Source organism: Siniperca chuatsi, linkage group LG21 (assembly GCF_020085105.1).
Source record: "Siniperca chuatsi isolate FFG_IHB_CAS linkage group LG21, ASM2008510v1, whole genome shotgun sequence".
NCBI classification, from domain to species: Eukaryota; Metazoa; Chordata; class Actinopteri; order Centrarchiformes; family Sinipercidae; genus Siniperca; species Siniperca chuatsi.
Window position 1 is genome coordinate 982,044 of NC_058062.1, and position 20,994 is coordinate 1,003,037.

The window sequence follows — 20,994 nt, forward strand, 5'->3', positions numbered from 1 at the left end:
TGCAGAAATATTATCATCATCATCAGCAGTTTAACTTTATTAAGGTCTTGCCCATCTCGTGTCACCCTGCCCAGGAGATGAATCACTGTTCAACTCAACATGAGAAACGGCCTGCGACTGAAACGGGTCAAAATGTCAAAATGACGGAAATAATAAACCTGAGGTTGGAAACATCTACATAGCTGCTGGTGCAGAGCTAATGGAACTAGTTCAGTTTTTAAAATCTCCACGTTGACATGTATTAAAAGGGAAAGGCCACCCTAAATCCACTTGTTCCCAGTAGCTCCAGTGGAGTTTGTTGGCAGCTTGTCGTCTGGTTGTTGTTTCAGAAACTAAAGGACATTTTAGTTTCAGGGCTTTTTTGTCTCTTGTAAGAGAGATAATGTATCTCAAGAGACTTCCTGCTGAAATAAAAGGTTAAACAGAGCTGCCAACAGCAGTAGATATGATTGTGACGGTGTGAGAGTCTCTGAGGTTAGATTAATTTTCCTTTTAATATCACTGCTGTATCTCCTTGACAAAATGAAGGCTTTGTGTGGTTTACAGAAAACTATATTTTCAGTGGGCAGGTGCAAAGTCAAAGCATAGGAGCTTTGTTATATACAGGAAGTTAGTATGTTGTAGAATTTGCTAAATAATTTGCTACAAATTTTGTATTTTTTTCTGACGTAATCGTAGAAAAGGTTTCAGTCGTAGTCATCTGGACCCTGTTTTCAGAATCAAGACGTTTCGGCTCCCATCCGGAAGTCATTCTCAATTGACGATGGAACATTCCTGGACGAATGAGGGACTACACTGTCTTTCTGATGTAATGTTTTCGGTATTTTAGGGATTTTATCAACTTGGTGCGAATTTGAACTTCACAGCTAAAAAGAGTCCACCAGAACTTTATTCATGGCAGCGTAGAGACGACTTTGAAACCGTGTAGACCTTCGCTTCGGGAAATCAAGAGCTGGATTTTGCTGGTCTGCAATTTCACAATAAATCCCTAGGAAGTTTGCTGGAAAGAACTTTGTAATTTGGGAGTAATTAAAGGGAAACCAGAGACAAAGTTCTGGCCTGGTCACACCAAGAATTAAAACTGCAAAATTTTGCAGCAAATTCAATTCATTTCAATGCAGTCGCTGCAATTAGTGGATTCGCTTGTGGGGGCCAAAGTAAATCTTCACTTTGACTGAGTTTGCTGACCACTAGCAGGCTCGTTAGCTCGGAGAGCTTGATTTCCCCTCTTCAGTAACTCTTTATTGAATGAAATGGTGAACAGAGCAGTAGAGAGAAAACAGAGAGAAGCTGCAGAAGCTATGTTTACTGACTAGCGCTAGCACGGCCGGCTAGCAAGTTAGTGGTTAGCTTGCCAGCTACAGCAGTTCACCAACTAGCCCTGCGAGTAGTAAGTCACTGCGTCACCGAGACTCTAAATATTTCACAAAGATGCAGCCATTCATTTGGCTGTAGCACGTTCTGGTGTGACCGGGTCTTTAGACTATTACTTTAGCAGGTTAGTTACTTTCTTCTATGAGCAGTCATTGATTTTCAGGAGTGTCCTTGAAAGAACTGCTCCATTTAAACACAACTTACAGAAAACTGAAGTGCACTTGATTTGGAAGGAGCTCACTGCAAAGCTAACTAATTATGGAATTAATAAGAAAACAGCAGTTGATCCTTAAAAACTGCTGTTTTGTGAGCACATTTCGTAACATGACTTCATGTTACCTGCAGCCGCTGGTTGTGTAAGAATAGTTTCTTTGTTTCCCCCGAGAAGTGCCAATCACAGGTTTGAATCCAGCTCTGAATGAGTTCATCCCTTGGGGCCCGACGTGGACTCTGCACCCTGGATACAGTCACTGCTGTTTGCATCTGTTTTCCTCTTCCTAATAATTTCTGTTTGAACAGAGGCTCAGCAGAGTCGATCACACCCTGATCAGCGCTGCAGCATGTCACACACTGGACGACGGTAAAGAAAATAATTGTGAAACTGCCGGCAACACTTGCTTTGCAGTAATCAGTAAATCTTAAATCTCGCATGTTAACAAACCAGTTTCTACACCCTGATCCTGACCTCCTGCCCCTCGCGGGTTCCTGCTAGTATAATGCAAGTCTTTCTCTGCTCAGTGACACAGTGACAGGAGTGTTGCCCAGAGCCATCCCATCACTCACCAGGGTCTGTCACCAGTAATCCACCTCTGCAGGCCCAGCGAGTCTTCTCGCAAACTTAACCCCGATCAGAGGTCGTTTCCACCTGCCGAAACAATTTATCAAGTTCTTCAGCGGTGTCAAGTGCACAGAAAGGACTGTATGCTTAAAAGATTGAATACTAGATGATGGATTGTCACAGTTTACTAAAGCAAGAAAGCACAGAGTTAAACTGGTGCGTGTTTGATGGGTTGCTTGTAGACCGGCTCCCACTCAGTTCGTACAGAACAGCGAGCCACGTCGAGCCGTGCGGCACCGCATGAAAATAATAAACTCAAGGGAAAGAGATACAATAACGAAGCAGTTCCAATGATGGATGTGATGATTAGATAAGAGAGCAGAGATTAGCTTACATTAATGTGTGTGTGTGTGTGTGTGTGTGTGTGTGTGTGTGTGTGTGTGTGTGTGTGAGGACGTGCACATAAACCTGAACCGTGTCATCGCTGCAGTCACTAGAATGACTCTTTAACCGCAGGTATTTTTCCTGATAACTAGCTTGAGTAAATGACAGTTTCAGTATGGCAAACTTTTGTATTCACTTCCTATCTATCAATCAATCAATCTATCAATAAACTGTGGCATGACCTCAGGGCTCACAGTTTATAGCGTTGATATAGTTTATAGAGTTTGTTATAATAAGCGTCTCTGCTCTTCAGTCACGAAGCCTTGCGGCTCTCTTCCAGCCTCGGGCTGTTGGATCTGCATGACTCGAAACTACCGTGGAGGAGAGCTCAGGTTTGATATGAAGGGAGGAGTGGAAAGGACGTTACTTGCATCGCAGGGGACAATGTCAACACCCAGAAGGACTTTCAAAAACATTTTGGGACATGCTTAAATACCGTCTCGCCTTTTACCTAAAACAAATCTTTTTATGGGAAGCACGTCTGCCATCTGTAAGGCTTCTCTCTGATTACATTACATAATTACAACGTGAGCAGTCAGAATTATAATTCAAGATATCTGCGACTGCAGTCTACTGAGAACAAACACGAAATAATCCAAATAAATTTCGACCAGATCGCGTCTGTCATGGTGTTGCTGCAGCACCTGGAAACACACTGAAGGTTAACAAACAGCCGTAAAGTGGAAATGTGAAATCAGAGAGGGGGTGCAGAGCTGTGTTGGTGAAGACCGCCCTCCTGTGGCAGAAGGGCAGAACCGCAGCTCCATCTCTTCACCGTGTCCTGCACTTTATTATAAATAAATAATGTCAGATGTCACAATTTTAAGGCAAGTTATACAATGCAGTCTTGGAGTGTAAATGTGCAGGTCAGCTGCTATAACAAAGTCCTACCCTGTTATGTAAAGCACATACATTTTCGCCACACCTAATTATAAAATAAAATATTTGCTACTACTTCCTGCTTCGTGAGGGGGCGGGGCTCACGGTGTACGTCCAGTGATGCAGCAATTTAGTTTATGCACTGTGATGTCATCCATCTCTCGTATTGTCACAACCTGGACTCGGGGAAGCAGCACAGCGACGAGCCTCCATAAATCCTCGTAGCTCTTACAGAAACTCCTGCGCACGAATGAGCGTATCCCTGCACGCTCACTCGCTACTGACTGACTGGAGGCCCTGTCGAGACGGTGACCTCTACGGCAGTGGTGCCCAACATGGGGGTCAGGACGCCTAAAAGGGGTCGCACGATAGACCTGAGGGGTCACAAGATGATTAACGAGTCAGGAAAAAAGGGGAAAACATATTTGTGCAACATGGAATCATGTTCTGATGCATGATTTTCTGTTATCTTTGTGAAACACTTTCACGTCTTTATGACAGTTAAAGGTATAAAAACAGCATGTTGCTTTGCTTTAAGTGCTCTCAGCTCGTAGAAATATTAAACCACTGATGAGCTGTCGGGCCCCTGTGAGGCGTCGTCCGGAGGCTCAGGGGCCCCTGATGGACAGGGAGCAGAGGCCACTGCCATCGTGGCCCCGGGGCGAACATGATGCAGTTTGAGCAGGAAGGAGCTGATTATACGGACTTTTATTAGGCTTACAGGGACTACTTTACCCTGAATTTAGCCTCTCAGGCAGCACATCTTTGCAGGCAGGCCTCAACGTGTTCGACCAATCAAAGACCAGGGTTAGAGTCACACGGTCACGTCTTTAGTAAAATTTCTAGAAAATTGGGTAAGAGTTTATTTATAAAAGCTAAAAACAAAACATTGTTGGATAAAAAGAGAAAGGGATTAAAATAATAAAATAAAATAAACTCCAGATGGGCTTCTAAAGTCATCTCACCAAGGAAAGAGATACAGGAGATAAATGTTAAATCAGTAAATATAATGTAAAAGTTTGTGATTTTCTAAAAGGCCCAAAAACTTGTGCAGAGTTTGGTTGGTGGCTTGTCAGTAATTTCTCAGGTGGGTTATTAACTTTATGTCGGACTATAACTATTTATTGCACTGCAGAAATCATCTGATCAAGTCTCTTATTGAGTCCTAAAAGTCGTATTTTCTTAAAACCACTGAAAATAAACTGCCAGTTCAGCATGAACCGCGTGGACAACATCTACTGCAGTAATTTGCCTTTTTCTGTCGTCTTTCAGGAGAGGGTTCGACACAGATCTGAAACCAAACGTTACACAACAACAATCAATCAAAATACTGAGACTTTACTCATTTTTGCCTTGATTTGATATCCTGCCTGAAAACGTAGATTCAATATTTAAAATGTTTCCTCATCGGCCGTCATACATCGGAAACGATTCTCTTTAATAAAGTCAAACAAACCGATAAATAAACGCACGAACCACAGAAACGATGTCAGACTTTTATTCAAGAACCTCAGACAGACTCAGTTCACAGTTTACAGCATCTGATTGGTCGGAGGTGTTTCCTGTTTTATTTGCTGCTGGTCACCACGTTTCCAGAGGAGTCCACTTCCTGCACGATGGTCACCACCTTGGTGGTGGTGGTGGTGGTGTGGAGGTGGTGCTGCAGAAACACAGGACGGAAAAGAAATAATTCAGTTCATCTTGGCTTTTTTTATTTATTTATTTGTCTTTATTTTCTGTCTGAAGAGACTTAAACTGATTTTTTTATTCATTGTGTCAAAATAATGAGATAAAAAAGTGAAAATCGTGATACAAAAATCACAATTTCATTAGTATTTTTAGCCACGTTAGCAGCGTAGCTCTGTGGATGCTAATGGCGTTCCCATCAGCCTCAGCTGCGCTCTGTGTTTACTGCTAACCAGCTAATGTTAGCATGCTGCTGTTAGCATTTAGCTCAAAGTGTACAGCCTCACAGAGCTGCTCGCACGGCTGCAGACTCACGTTTCATCCCTTTCTTCTCTTTTTCTGGTTGAGTTTCCATAAAAGAGTGGATTAGAGGTAATAAACATGTGGAAGTGATGGACTTTGGTTAAAGATGCTTTGTGAGGATTTGTCCTCTGCTGTGAAAACACCCTGAGGTCAGTGAGCTGTTTCCTGCGCTCACCTCTCAGTCTCTCCGTCCAGCAGCCTCCTGTACTCGCCGATCTCCAGCTCCAGCCTGGTCTTGATGTCCAGCAGGTCCACGTACAGGACCCTCTGGTTCTCCAGGTCGGTCCTCAGCTGGTCCAGCTGGTCCTCCAGAGCCCCCACCTGCCTCTGGAAACCTGCCAGCATGTTGGCGTAGCGGCTCCTGGTCTCAGCCAGAGTCGCCTCCAGAGCTCCTTTCTGTTCAGGAGGACAGTCACTTTGACTTCAAGGGCTTTAAAAACCCCTCAAACGTTTCATATTCACATTCATATGGAAGCTCATTTCGGCCAGAAAAGAAACAAAATGGATGTAAAGTTTCAAAAATTAACCTCTGAGATACTTTGTCAAAGTTATGATACAGTTAATAATAAGTCGTGCAAGCATTTATATTTCCATCAGCTGGAACTTTTCTTCAGTTTGTTCTCTTTTCCCGACAGAAATGGTTCGACGGTGATGAAGGTGAAAATAACTTTAAGGGTTAAATATCAGAATTCAGTCGTCAATAACAGACAAGTCAAACCTTTTTATAGATCTATTTTTTCCTCCAAAAAAACATATATATTATTATTTTATATATATGTTTTTTTTGGGGGGGAATAGATTAATAATAATAATTATTATTATATATAATAAAATATAATAATAATAATGTCGACAAAATCCCGGAATCAAACCTGGTTTGTTGTGGTTATGTGGTCCACATCTTAACCACTGGGCCACCGGACACCCGGATTAAGGTTTTCAACAACCTGTTTTTTATTTAGATTTTAATGTTTTTATATTGTTTTCCGACACAAAGTCGTGAACTGAAAATATACAAAAGTCAAAATCTAAAGAAAACAAGATCAATACATATGATAAATACATCCGTATATAAATATCAATATGTTATCAATACATCAGTAAATAGATAAATATAATATAATTAGTAAATTCATTTTAAAGAGGAGAAAGTAGTTTGTAGCCTGTTTTCACCCAAATTATTATTTTTTTAAAGTGTTTTGTTTATTTATTTTTTTACTTAACTAATTTAAGTGTTTTTTTTAATTGTCAACTTTATTTATACAACCCAAAATCACAAACTGCAAATTTGTCTCAAGCGACTTCACTTCACGACGTGTGTGTATATATATATAATGTGTATATATATATATATATATATATATATATATATATATATATATATATATATATATATATATATATATAATGTGTGTATGTATATATATATATATTTCATGCAAGTCAATAGACTCAGTGTATTGATCGTTCGGTCACCTTGCTTTTCTGAGCCTGCAGTTTGATCTCCAGAGTCTGAAGCGTTTGTCTGATCTCTCCGATCTCAGACTTGGACGTCTGCAGGGTCTCAGTGCTCACAGCCACCTCTTGGGTCAGCTCGGCCGTCTGTGGAGGACAGGTATCAATATTGTTATTGATCGGATATCGGGATATCAGACGGCAGCTTGATGTGTTATCTGCTAAACTTTCTGGAACAGATCGCAGTTTAAAGGTGATATATGAAGAAAAGATGTGACCATTCAACTATTTTCACTCAACCCTAACAAACACAAGGTCCTTTAGTAGCTGTTCTGGAGCTTTCAGCCGCATTACATGATCTTCTTCAGCAATTAAGTTCAAGAACGAACTTTCAGTCTCAAAACCAAAAAACTAAAACTTAGAAAACTGAAAAACAGAAGTGGTTTTAGTGTAACTGTGGTTGGAGCTGGTTTTGGACAGAAGGGGGCAGCAGTGACCAGGTTCAGAGCAGAAAACAGGACTTGGTGGTCTCACCTTGGACTGGAACCAGGACTCCAGTTCTCTGCGGTTCTTGGTGGTGATGGTCTCGTAGTGTTCTCTGATTCCGGCCATGACGGCGGACAGGTCCTGCTGAGGAGCGGCGTCCACCTCCACGTTCACCTGACCTCCCATCTGAGACCGCAGAGCCAGCAGGTCCTGCAGGAGGAACCCGGTTACACTTCTGTCTTTTGATCTTTGTGTTTCTTTTTCTGTCTGGTTTCACTGGTCTCACCTCCTCGTGGTTCTTCTTGAGCTGGATGAGTTCCTCCCCCAGCGAGTCGATCTGCATCTGCAGGTCGACCCGGCTCAAAGCCAGCTCGTCCAGGACCCTCTTCAGCCCGGCGATGTCGGCCTCCACCGACTGACGCATGGCCAGCTCGTTATCGTACCTGAAAAAAACACGAATACGAGTTCAGGAAACTCACCTGAATGTTGAAATGATTGGGAAAACGAGCTCAGAAAAAGATAAACGTCATGAGATTATTTCAGGATGCGGACTTGGAGCTGGCCACCTGGGAAGTCTCACACTCACTTGACTTTGAAGTCATCGGTGGCCAGCTTGGCGTTGTCGATGGCGAGGACGAGGGCGGCGTTTCCGTGAGCAGCTAATTTGATCTGAGCGGGAAGGAAGAGAAAAACTGTGTGAACAACTGGCAGTTTGGCTAAAAGGCTTCAGTAGATTTCATTCAGCTTTTTTAAAGATAAAATAAACAAACAAACACATTGAGTGGCTGCAAGGAGCTCTGCGGCCACCAGGTGGCTCTAAAAACCAGCAAACGTGTGCTCCCAGTTTTCACTTTTTTAATTGATTCATTTATGTCTTTATTTTACTGTTTTATATTTATATAATCTCTGCTAAAACATCTGAATATGTTTCACCAGGTTAAATGATTACTTACAGAATGCAGCAAGTTTTTAAAACTGTTAACAAATGATTTAGTCTTTCCTCATAATTAGTTTTTTTGTGACACAATTTATATCACAAAAATAAATCACAAAATATCTCAAATGTTTTTTTGTTTTTTTTTTCAATGTCATGCTAATGTATTTTATTTTTATTTTGTTTTTTTTGCTTGGCCATTTATAAAATCTAATTAAGTTCTTTTTTAAGCCCATGTGGATTTAGTTTAATCTCACCTGCACAATCCTTTTTTTTTATCCAACAATGTTTTTTTAATGTTTTTTTAATGTTTTGCTTTGCACCTCGTAACTACATCTCCATCCCTGGTCTTTGATTGGTTGAACACGTTGAGGCCTGCTTGCAAAGATGTGCTGCCTGAGAGGCTAAATTCAGGGTAAAGTAATCCCACTAAGCCTAATAAATGTCCGTATAATCTGCTCCTTCCTGCTCAAACTGCAGATTTTCTGTCCTTCAGTTCTCACCTGGTCCTGCAGGTCTTTGATGCGGACGTTGAAGCCGCTGAAGTTGTGAGCCTCCGGTGCGGCTCTGCTCTCCATGAACTGCCTGATCTTCAGCTCCAGCTCGCCGTTGGCCTTCTCCAGCTTGCGCACCTTCTCCAGGTAGGTGGCCAGGCGGTCGTTGAGGTTCTGCATGGTGGCTTTCTCGCTGACAGAGACGTCAATGGCATCGCCCAGGTTGGAGGCACCACCGGCAGAGAAGGAGGAGGAGGACTGGGAGACACGGACTCCAGATCCTCCGGCTCCTCCGTACATGCTGCCGGCCCTCATGCTCCCCAGGCGGGAGGAGGAGGTCACGGAGGGGGCCGTCATGATGGAGCTCCTCATGGGGGAGGACACATAGCTGCTGTGGCTGGAGAAGGAGGTCATGGCTGAGGGTCGGCTGGTCGTCGGCTCTGAGCAGAGAGTGAAGAGCTGCTGGGACGTCGCCTCCTTTTATGCCTCAAAATGACGGGGGGGTAAGGGTAAGTCAGGTTGGGATGCCAAACATGCCGGCAAGGGGTGGGGGGTGGGGCAAACAGGACTGAGCTGAACAGGTGAGGTACAGCAGGTCGGATGGGTTTCAAGTCTGAGAAAGTCTCAACACTTTCTCCGCTCCCTGTCCATCAGGGGCCCCTGAGCTTCCGGACGACGTCTCACAGGGGCCCGACAGCTGTTGGACCTGATAGTCTGGTCCTGTCAGTCCTCACAGAGCCCCGAGACCAGACATCTAGTCCGACCACCAACGCCTACTCAACACTCGCTCGGCAAGTTGAGTTTTGAGACTTTGGAGGCGGGGACTCAACTTATGTCTGATTGGCTGGAGACGGGGCGCTTGTCTCGCCAGTCGTCACGCCTGCATTCAAGGATTACATCCGGTCATGGCCGCGCACAGATCCTGCTGTTGTAGGTGAGTCTGGTCGGTTTTTCCCTCTAGGTGCCCATTTGGCAGAGGCGCCAACTCATGAGGAAGACTCTGTTCATGTAAATATACAGAACAAAGCCTCAGAGCCATATATAGTGATTTCCCCGTATTGCCCAGGACGAAAAAGCTAAATACACTAGCATATGTAGCCAGTGTTAGCCTTGTTATGCAGTGTGGTCATGCTTCATAACTTAAACACTTAAAGATGCAGCCGCTGCACAGTCTGACTACCTTCAACGATCTCCTCATCTAAGCCATCAACATGTCTCTTAGACCCCATTACAACTAGACTGCTTAAAGAAGTTTTACCCCTAGTTAGCACTTCTTTACTGGATATGATCAATCTGTCTTTATTAACAGGCTATGTCTTTTAAAATAGCTGACCTCTTCTTAAAAAGCCCACTCTTGATCCAGGGGCTTTAGCCAACTAAAGACCTATATCTAACCTTCCCTTTCTCTCTAACATCCTTGATTAAGCAGTCGTTAATCAGCTGTGTGACTTCTTGTGATTTTCAGTCAGGGTTTAAAGTGCATCATAGCACAGAGACAGCACTGGTGAAAATTACAAATGACCTTTTAATTGCATCAGACAGTGGACTTGTCTTGTTAGATCTTAGTGCTGCGTTCGACACCATTTAACTAACCAGGTAACTAAACTTCAAGCAAGCTTAAGGACATAAAAACCTTGATGACCTGCAACCTTCTGATGTTAAACTCAGACAAAACTGAAGTTATTGTACTTGGCCCCAAACAGCTCCGAGACACATTATCTAAAGATATAGTTACTCTAGATGGCGTTGCCCTGGCCTCCAGCAGCACCGTAAGGAACCTCGGAGTTATCTTTGATCAGGATTCATCCTTTAACTCCGACATGAAACAAACTTCAAGGACTGCCTTCTTTCACCTACGTAACGTTGCAACAATTAGGCACATCCTGTCTCAAAATGATGCCAAAAAACTAGTGCATGCATTTGTTACTTCTAGGCTGGATTATTGCAATTCCTTATTATCCGGCTGCCCGAATAAGTCCCTTAAGACTCTCCAGTTGATCCAGAATGCTGCAGCACGTGTACTGACAAGAACCAGGAAAAGAGATCATATTTCTCCAATATTAGCTTCTCTGCACTGGCTCCCTGTAAAATCCAGAACAGAGTTTAAAATCCTTCTCCTCACCTACAAAGCTCTTAACGGTCAGGCACCATCGTATCTTAAAGTGCTCATAATACCTTATTACCCGACTAGAACACTGCACTCCCAGGATGCAGGGTTATTTGTGGTTCCTAGAGTCTCCAAAAGTTAAATGGGAGCCAGAGCCTTCAGTTATCAAGCTCCTCTCCTGTGGAACCAGGTCCCAGTTTGGGTTCGGGGGGCAGACACTGTCTCCACATTAAAGAGTAGGCTTAAGACTTTCCCCTTTGATAAAGCTTATAGTTAGGGCTGGCATCTATCTATTAATCCCTTTAGGGTCCCGACCCCCAACCTGGGGGTCCCTGACATTTTGTGATGTTTTTAAATGCTAAGAAAATTGTACAGAGTTTGGTTGGTGGCTGTCAAACGTTTTTCAGATGGGTGTTGAAGCAAAGGTTACACACAGTTTGTACATAAAGTTACAAAAAGTGATTGCTCTTTTGAATATGTTTTGTAGCCTTGAACAAGTAAAACTTCAGAGAGAGTCAAGTACAAGAGCACACAGATACACAAAATAAACATTAATAAAGGAGTTAGAGACTTAAAAAATGGCCGCTGACAGATAATCCATCACTCAACTTCCTGTCAGAGTTACATCATCGTTGGTCGTGAGATTAATGCTGCCACTAAACAATCATTTACACAGGAATGTCCACTGTTTTCTGTCTTTAACTTGTTCTGCATTGATCCACTAAATATTAGCTGTATGACTAAGTTGTAAAAAAACAGATATTTTCAGGACTAACCAGAACAATTAAAAAGTGAAGAAATATGTGATGTCATTAGTTGCATTCAAGATTTATAATAGATTATACACTGTGTAAATAAAGACGTGAAAACATAAAAGTTCATTACACAACAGAAATTCAACATGTAACATGTTTATTATTTATTGTTCAATAATAAATCTTACTCAGAGTAACTTTCACTCAACTCCTCCTGGAGTCAAACCAGCTCATTAACCGGTCTGACTGGTGAACAGCAGAATGTGAGTAATTTAAAGCAGCATCATAAACAATAAATAACAAAGGAAAGTAAGTGAACTCTTTAGACAGCTGAACTGCTGTCAAAATGTCAGGAGGGGTCACATCGTAACGAGGCCCCCGGGCCACAAATGTGCTGATTAAACACATTATTTAAGACTGTGGTCCCTAACCCAAAATAAATCTGAAGGGTCACAAGATGATTACATTTATGTAAGAATGAGAGAATCATTTATTCTATACAAAATGATGTCAATATTTTCAGACTTTCTCTAATTTTTGCTTTTTTTTGTGAAATACTGAATAAAAACAAGTTATTTGTATTTGTTATTGCACGTATTCTTTGTACATTATGTTATGAACTTTTGCTTTAATCACTGTACAGCTCTTATACACTATAGAATATATATTGTACATATTTTTATTGGAAATGTATTTTGTAAGTTTATATTTTAGATCACTTTTTGCGGTACTTGTATTTTCTCCTGACTTTAGTCTCAGAACTCAAATACATTTTTCACACTTGGCCCTAATCATCTTCCGTACATTTTCACACTGAGGTCAAAACCTGTGATGATATTTTGTTTGAAGGTGTTTGAAGTTAAAAAGGTTGGAAACCAACAATGTTGGTAAAATAATAAAGATTCAGTAATCAGAATTATATATTATATTACTGGATCATAATTATTGATGCATTAATGTGATCATCACTTTAATGTTGCAGCTGGTGAAGGTGGAGCTCATTTTATTGACTTTATAAACTGCTGGGTAGTTTAATCTATAATAAAACATCATAATTTATTAGTTGATTTATATTTTGTTTTCATAATCTGAATCTGCAGAGTAACTAAAGACAAATGTCGAGGAGTAAAAAATACCATATTTGCCTCTGAAATGTGGTGGAGTAGAAGTACAAAGTATAAAATGGAAATATTAGTACAAGTACCTTAAAATTGACTGGTTAAACTGGTTCTGACCACTTCACTTCATGCTGCTGGAATGTGAAGATCCGACCAGACTCTCCGGCTCCGTCAGGAAACTCAACACTTACGTTATAGACTTTGTTCAAAATCAGGATTTCAAGGACATGACAAGAAATGAAATAACTTTGATTGGAAGATAAGATTATGTAAGACCATGACCTTATTTAAGGAACGTCTTTCAGACAGAACATGGAACTGACATTTATATCTAACTCACCCGAACATTGTATTTCCTGGGTTATAACATCCACCAGTGTGTGTGAGAAGTGCAAATTACCAAAGATGTGACTCGACGCCGTAGAGACGGCACTGATACAGCAGTCTGACGCGTGACCAGATGAAGTGTTTAGTTTTGTGGTTTTGAAATATTCACATTTGTTTTCTGCTCCTGCTTCTGCCTGCAGTTGAAGTTGAAGGATCTGACCAGCGGTGGCGCTGTAGACAAACATTTTGATTGGCTGCAGCTTGTTTGTCTGTGAACCAGCATGTGCACAAGGACCATGGAGGCATTAATAGAGCTGCTAGTTTGTCCCAGTTGCTGTACTGCAACTAAACCTACAGCTGCACACAAGGTCAATTATCACTCTTTGCTTTATGAAATTTTAATCCATAGAGATTTTATGTGTAAAACTTTTCCGGAACATTTTCAAATGTCTTTGCAAAGTTATATGAGGTTCGACATATATGGAAGTTTACTGACGACAAAAGATTTAATTGTTCTGTACATTGCAACTTGAAACTGGAGTCAGATTCCTTGTATGTGTTCACATACTTGGCTGCTGATCTATGTTACTGTGATCATTATGCACCACAACACCAAGGCAAATTCCTTGTATGTGAAAACGTACTTGGCAATAAAGGGATTTATGATCCTGATAAAAATCTAATACAATATAATTTACAGCATTTTAAAGCAGAATAAGAAATGATTTGTTCATTTGAATGATACGAGTCGAGTGTTGTCTACTTTTTAAAAGAGTACAGACACTAATACACAGAAAACACACACGTTTCAGTTCATCAGAAGTATTTTATTTGTGTATTTCTGAGAACGGTTGGCTGCGTGTTGACAGATGTTTGTTGTCTCACTTGGTCTCAATTTTCTTAGTTTCAGAGCTGACCTCTCCATCTTCTGTGATCTCTTTGGTGACGATCAGCACTTTACGAGTTGTGCTTGAAGTGGAGGCAGACGGCCTGCAGGAAAACACACAAACAAGAGCCCTGTTAGCTTTCATCACTCTGATAAACAGGCTAACGAAGCTTCTTACAGTGTTTGGTATTTAGGCTGCTGTAAACTGTTCACCATGTACCAACATACCATAGTTAAAAGCAGTGTAAAATTAATAAATGTCAGGTGAAATTACCATTTCATGCACTATTGATACTCATACATATGCATGCATGTTTCTATATTTATATTTAGTGCTCTTTTCTACTTTTAATTATTTTAATGTTTCTACTTTTTAATTTTTCATTCATATATTTTTATATAATGCCTTTGTTTTGATTTTTATTACAAAGAAATATTTCTGACTTTGACACTTTGACTTAAGCTGTTTGGTTTATCTTGTCTGCCTCTTATTTGAAAGTTGTCTCTCGTATTATTTGTTTTGAAAAGTTCTATATAAAAGGTTTCATTATTATTGGTTCACTCACATGCTCAGCTCTCCGTCCAGCAGCCTCCTGTACTCAGCGATCTCCAGCTCCAGTTTGGTCTTGGTGTCCAGCAGCATCTGGTACTCCTGGCCCTGACGCTCCAGGTCAGCTCTCAGCTGCGTCAGCTGGGTCTCCACAGCAGACACCTGCCTCTGGTAACCTCCCAGCATGCTGGCGTAGCGGTTCTGGGTGTCGGCAAGGGTTCCTTCCAGAGAGGCTTTCTGAAGGGGAGAAGAAACAGTGTGAGGAGATTTACAGACTGTGTTGATTCACATGAAAAAGACCCAGAGATGGTAGAAACCCACCATGCTGAGCTGCGATTGGAGCTCGATCTCCAGGCCCTGCAGCGAGCGTTTGACCTCTGTGACCTCAGAGCGTGATGACTGAAGAGTCTCTGTGCTCACGGCGACCTCCTTATTGAGCTCCTCAGACTACAAAAACAGAACAAAAAACAAAGAAAAAATGTCAGAAATCATGTCTGAGGGAGATGAATGTGTTTTGAAACTGCTCATAGATCAACATGTATGCAGATGACACTCTCCTGTTTGTAACTTTTATTTCATCATGCTTTTATTTCACTGTTTTTTTTTTATCAGAATCAGAAATACTTTATTGATCCCCGAGGGGAAACTCTATTTCACTGACTTAATCAATTTTATAAATGCTCACTTTGTTTTCAGTTTGGCCTGTAGTGATTTAAAAAAATATACAATCTTTTAGTCTTTATATTGTGTTGAAAAGTCAAAATTATGAAAAAGTAATTTTGATATATTAGTTTAGGTGTTTTAGGCTGCAGTTCCACTAATAGCCACTAGATGCTGCTAGAAAAGTCCTAACTGCATTGAAGTGAATGGGGAAACACCCAACTTTTCTCTGGAAATAAAGGTCAGACTATTTTCTCCACATGAGGGTAGGGGAAGGTAATTTCACTCAGATGGGTTATAGCCACTTCAGCCAAAACTTTGGGGTTTAGTTACTCTTTAAAGAGCACTTGGAGTTGGCTTTGCTTTGATCTCAGCCTATCACAGGGTTTATATTGCTCACCTTGGACTGGAACCAGGTCTCCAGTTCTCTGCGGTTCTTGGTGGCGACGGTCTCATAGTGTTCTCTGATTCCGGCCATGATGGCGGACAGGTCCTGCTGAGGAGCGGCGTCCACCTCCACGTTCACCTGACCTCCCATCTGAGACCGCAGAGCCAGCAGGTCCTGCAGGAAAACACATCGAAGAGAAATTAGTCTTTAACAAACTGTTAATTTTTAAGTCGCTTATCAAGACACAATTCCATGTTTTTGGCACTTGCTTTTCTCTTTTTCATATCCGTTTAAATTGAATGTGGTATTCAGACAAAATCAGCAGTTTGACTTTGGTTTTGGGATCGACATTTGTCAAATTTTAGTAGATTCTGTGGACTAAATGACTAATCAAATAAAACAATAATCATGGATTAACCAGTAATGAAGATCACGTTTATGTGCAACTCTAATCCAAGATACTGAAGACATTCAATGCCTTGATGTTAATTCTACTGTCTGCATGCTGTGGCTATAATTTACCAACACTTACTAACACTTGATTGAAAAGCTGCCAAATCAGGAGTTAAAGTGTGTTTGGACCTATTGAAACTCACTTTAAAAGATTTTAGATTGTTTTTCTCTTTGCAAAATCAGGAAGAATTCCTTTTTAACAGTGAAGTTTGCAAAGTTTGAAGGTTTCCCAAATTTTCTTCTACCATTTAGCAGCTTTGATAAATGTTTCCACCAAATGTCATTGGCAGGAATACTTCTTAATAATGAACTCGGAATGGCTAATGTTAACCGTAGTTAGTTTGCGGCACCCACCTCCTCGTGGTTCTTCTTGAGCTGGATGAGTTCCTCCCTCAGCGATTCGATCTGCATCTCCAGGTCAGATCTTCCCAGAGTCAGCTCGTCCAGGAACCTCTTCAGCCCGGCGATGTCGGCCTCCACCGACTGACGCATGGCCACCTCGTTCTCAAACCTGCACACCAACCGGCAGCATCAATCAAATCAGCTGCTTCATCCAAAACACGGAGGGAGGAGGGACTGTCCTCACCAGACAAGCCCCAGCGTTAGTTTTTTTGTTCAAACACTTGAAACGATAAGGACCTCTAGTGGTCATGTGAATTGTGAAAGTTGTCAGAAGCAAAAGAGGAAGTTCTACGTCTGTTAGAACAGCTCATCTTGTGGAGGAGGCCGGCGTGGATGGTTGGGTCTAACCAACAGTCAAGAATTGGTTTCTTTTAAACATGACTGCCATCTTTCCTTAACATTAACCAAGTCGTTTTAACCAGGGCTGCCAACTCTCTGCTGCCCGGACAAAGTTCATATGAGTTTAGAGGCTACAGTCAAATCATTTGAGATGTCGGGACATTTTTATAGGACCAAAAGAAGCGTTTCTGATATATTTCTTCCTTTTAATAATAAAAAAAAGCTATCAATAATGCATCAATAAAGAACACGTTGAGATTATTCTTCACTGCAAAACAAAAGGGACAAAATTGTGGTTGTATCAGCAAACCAGCTCGGTGTGACGGATTTGCCACTACATATATCAGATCTACATATATAAACCAGATATGAGCTCCAGTTGTTGGTGATGTGAATGTCCAGGGTTCGTATACTCACTTGACTCTGAAGTCATCAGAAGCCAGCTTGGCATTATCGATTGAAAGGTAGAGAGATCCGTTAACACGGGTGGCATTTAAGATCTGAAACACAAGAAGAAGTACAGATTTAGGCTGGATGTGTTTTATTTTATTTTCTAAATGTAACTTGTACTGAGACTCAAATACAAACTATTTTAAAATTTTGAAGTATTTCAGCTGATCCAGGAAAAGGAACAGCAGAGTGGCTGCAGGTTTGTTTTTATTGTGGAATAAAAATGAAAAGGAAACTTTATTTTTGGATTTATTAGTTACTGCCTGCCCTGTTCAAAATCTCGTTATAGAACCCTGTGTTGTAAAATGATCAGTATGTCTATCTCTACCTTGTTCTGAGTTTCCTGTGAGTGTAGATAGGGTGAATGCAATGAGTGTACAGAGTTTGTAAAGCAGCTACACAGCAGGTTCAAAAACGATGCAAATATAAGTCAAATTTCCCCTCCTTGTTTTAGTGGGCTTCTGTTTTTGTGCACACATCATGCAAAACTAGATCTGGAGCCTGAGTGATCCTGCTGCAGGTGGCCTCGGTGTGTTTTGGGTGTGGCTGCACCTGTATTCATCCCGTCTGCCTCGGTAACCGTACACCTGAGTTTGCCCTGACTGCAGGGCTTTTAATGTCAGTGAGGAAGAAGCTTTTGTGCTGGAGAAGATTCATTTTCATGCAAATAAACTTCAGACAAACGGCTCGTCTTCAGTTTCAGGCAGCATTCTTATCTTGACGTCTTCACATGATCTCACACTTCTAGTCTTTCCGTTGTGCCTCTGCTACAGTTTGACCTCACAAAGAGACAAACCTGTGTACAGAATCAGAGCCTGGTCTCACCTGGTCCTGCAGGTCGCTGATGACGACCTTGAATGCGGCACAGTCGTGGCCCTCGGGTTTGGTCTTGTTCTCCAGGAACTGCCTGATCTTCAGCTCCAGCTCGGCGTTGGCCTTCTCCAGCTTGCGGACCTTCTCCAGGTAGGCGGCCAGGCGGTCGTTCAGGTTCTGCATGGCCATTTTCTTGTTGTCGGAGATGTCGACGGCGTCAGCCAGGTTGAAACCGGCGCCGGCACCTGCGGCAGAAAACCCTGCACCGGCAGAGGAGAAGCTTCTGGGAGCGCTCATGCTGGAGATGCGGACCCCGGAGCCTCCGGCGCCGGCGTACACGCTGGGGGCCCTCATGGAGCCGATTCGGCTTCCACTAGAAAAGGTGACGGAGCGAGCGTAGGAGGTCATGGTGGAGGTGTCTGCCTGCTCTGGATGGAGAGGAGAGAATGAAGCAGAGGTTGGACTCGGCTCCTTTTATGCCACTTGAAAGTGGGAGAGGGGTTCAGGGCCCGGCCCCCGCTGCACGCCTCAGGGCTGGAGACACAAGCAGCCACATGACAAACAGACGAACAGACCAATCCCAGCAGGAATGTTAAGTAAACGCCTGTTGCACAATGACACCACATGCAGAGCTTCTCCGTTTGCTCTGCTATCTGGAAATGTCTTTCAGGTGACTCAATCATCGCGTTTCCTCAGGTGTATCTCCGCCTCTGTGGCCTGATGGAATCCAGTTTTATCTAATCTGTGTCAGATTTCTGCACATTTCAGACGTCTAAAGACCCTCGACCCTCCTCCGCCTCACATCCACCTGGATTCCTCTCTGCATGTTCAAACCTGTCTGCTGTTTCTGAGCTGTGCGTGTTACTTTGAGCCCTGCAGGTCCACATACTGGCGCCTCTCTCGTCTTTGTTGTGCAAGCAAACAATGAGATCCTGTGTGCCGGCTCTTCATTCGGGCTCTGTTTGCTGTGACAAAACAGGACATGAAACACTGCTGACATCACTGTTCAAATTCATACACAGCCACAGGCCTAACGCCAGTGTAGCCCATTATATTACCGCATGAATTAATCTTCCAGGTAGAGTCACAGAAATATGTTTTACATCTAACTCTCTCTGTTCCTTTTTGGGAGGATTTGTGGCTGTATCTGCGAATTCTGTCTGCAGAGAAAAACAGCTCAGCGTGACGGAAAAATGACATGAATTCCAGTTTGACACTTGACCCAAAGGTTGTACGAGATATTCCAGATCGACATGTTTGAAACCGGGTTGGGGGTGGGGGGGCGGTGTCATGTTGAAACAGAAGGGAGACACACCCAAACCGTTGATACAGAGTTGGAAGAACACTGTTTAAAATTAAGATTTCCCTTCATTGGAACTAGACCTGTCCTTGGGTAGTTTAACTGGGGTGTCCACATACTTTTGGCCATATAACATACTTTGATATTACACCTTCATCTGTTTCACAAACAGGACTGAATCATGTACATTTTTAGCTGATAATGCGGGGTAAAAATATATTAATATAATATTAATTTCACTAAAATTTGGGTGAAAATGAAACGGAAGTGAAAATAATCTGCCACGTGCATCACGTGACTGTCATTTAAACATTTCTACACATTTTCTACTATTAGAATAAAACAACAGGAACGGGACAAACTGTTGACCCAAAGTATGGTGTCACATTAGAGCTCAGCAGGTCGGGCCCCTCCAAAGGGTCACAAAATAAATCTGAGAGGTCGTGAGATGATTACTGGGAGGGAAACAAAATTCAGATATAAGTTGCTATTAATATTTTTGACTTCTGGTGAAATATTGGATAATTATCTCTCTGAGTTTCAAACAGTTATTTAAACCACGAGAACAGTCCCGTCTACAACACCTGAGACGCGACAGTGTGGACGAACTCGACCAGACACCGGTTCAATCTTTAATGAATCGTATTTTTTAAGAGTAAAGTCTTAATTTTAAAATGAACTAGTCAACACAGGTGTCAAATAAATGTAGTGGAGTAAAAAGTACAACATTTCCCTCTGAAATGTAGTGAGTATATAATATATATAAGTACGGTTGCCACCCGTATTGAAAAATAAAATGCACTGTCCCTTAAGCTGCGCTCAGACTACAGAAAAACATAAAGAAAGTCTTTATTGTCATTGCACAGCTGCACAACGTCCCCTGAGCATTACATGCAACATAAAAAGAAAAAATCACACATATGCACTGCATGTTAAGGGCTACACACATAAATAAGTATAAAATAAATCTAAATATACAATCTAGAAATAAATCCATGTTGCGCTCCTCCGTGAGATATGGACACGGGTCTTGATAGACCTGTAGCGCCCTCCAGAGGGCAGCAGAGCAAAATGGTGGCTGCCTGGCTGCGATGAGTCGGTGACGGTGTTTGCGGGCCGGCGTAGACCTCGGGTCCTGGGTGCCGGTGATTTTCTGTGCTGATTTGATGACTCTCTGAAGGGCTTTTTTGTCAGCTGGACCACACCAAGACGCCGCAAGCGAGTACGCTTTCAACAAAGCAGTGCTGAAAGCAAACTCACAAAAAAACAAAAACAAAATAAAAAACCATAACAAGCATAATCCACTCCAGGGATGTGCGCCGCCATCTTGTTTCTTTCTCTCTAATCTCAAACATACTCGCGCTACAAGATTTGAAAATGGCGGCGCATCACACGCTACAGGATGTCATTAAGATGAAGGTTACCGTGCCCGAGGGAGCGGTGCCCCACCTCGCGTGATACCACGTGGTCTCGTGGGGATGTACGTGACAGACGAGGTTCAGTTAAACTGGATGTTAGCGACAATGCTAACAATAATGGCTTCCTCCATTTTGACATTTTCTTGTCAGGGTTGTACATCATTTAATTCAATAAAGTGTTACTGAAAGGGGGGG

General features: G+C 42.1%; 1 protein-coding gene, 1 long non-coding RNA gene and 1 pseudogene across 2 annotated transcripts in view; 1 reads left to right on the plus strand and 2 right to left on the minus strand.

The window, feature by feature from the left end:
- LOC122869018 overlaps positions 1-13,800 on the plus strand; it is a 33,081-nt gene extending 19,281 nt beyond the window's left edge. Inside the window, exon 4 of the long non-coding RNA XR_006376224.1 lies at positions 13,341-13,800. This is a non-coding gene — a long non-coding RNA (uncharacterized LOC122869018). The remainder of the gene's footprint in view (positions 1-13,340) is intronic.
- Positions 4,958-9,302, minus strand: LOC122868996 (keratin, type I cytoskeletal 13-like). The gene is made up of 7 exons (XM_044181519.1): positions 8,843-9,302; positions 7,992-8,074; positions 7,692-7,848; positions 7,454-7,615; positions 6,941-7,066; positions 5,640-5,860; positions 4,958-5,135 (listed from the first exon to the last, which is right to left on the minus strand). Exons 1-7 carry the CDS (start codon positions 9,245-9,247, stop codon positions 5,096-5,098), a joined length of 1,194 nt encoding a protein of 397 aa, XP_044037454.1. The 5' UTR covers positions 9,248-9,302; the 3' UTR covers positions 4,958-5,095.
- A 146-nt stretch (positions 13,801-13,946) lies between the features above and the next one.
- Positions 13,947-18,779, minus strand: LOC122868990 (annotated as a pseudogene).
- Positions 18,780-20,994: the final 2,215 nt, after the last annotated feature.

Excerpts from the sequence above, each read along its gene's own strand:
- LOC122868996 (XM_044181519.1), bottom strand. The coding sequence starts at position 9,247 with ATGACCTCCTTCTCCAGCCACAGCAGCTATGTGTCCTCCCCCATGAGG. Across the intron at positions 8,075-8,842 it reads TCAAAGACCTGCAGGACCAG|ATCAAATTAGCTGCTCACGG; the intron begins GTGAGAACTGAA and ends CTTCCCGCTCAG. Across the intron at positions 5,136-5,639 it reads CTGGACGGAGAGACTGAGAG|CACCACCTCCACACCACCAC; the intron begins GTGAGCGCAGGA and ends GTGTTTCTGCAG.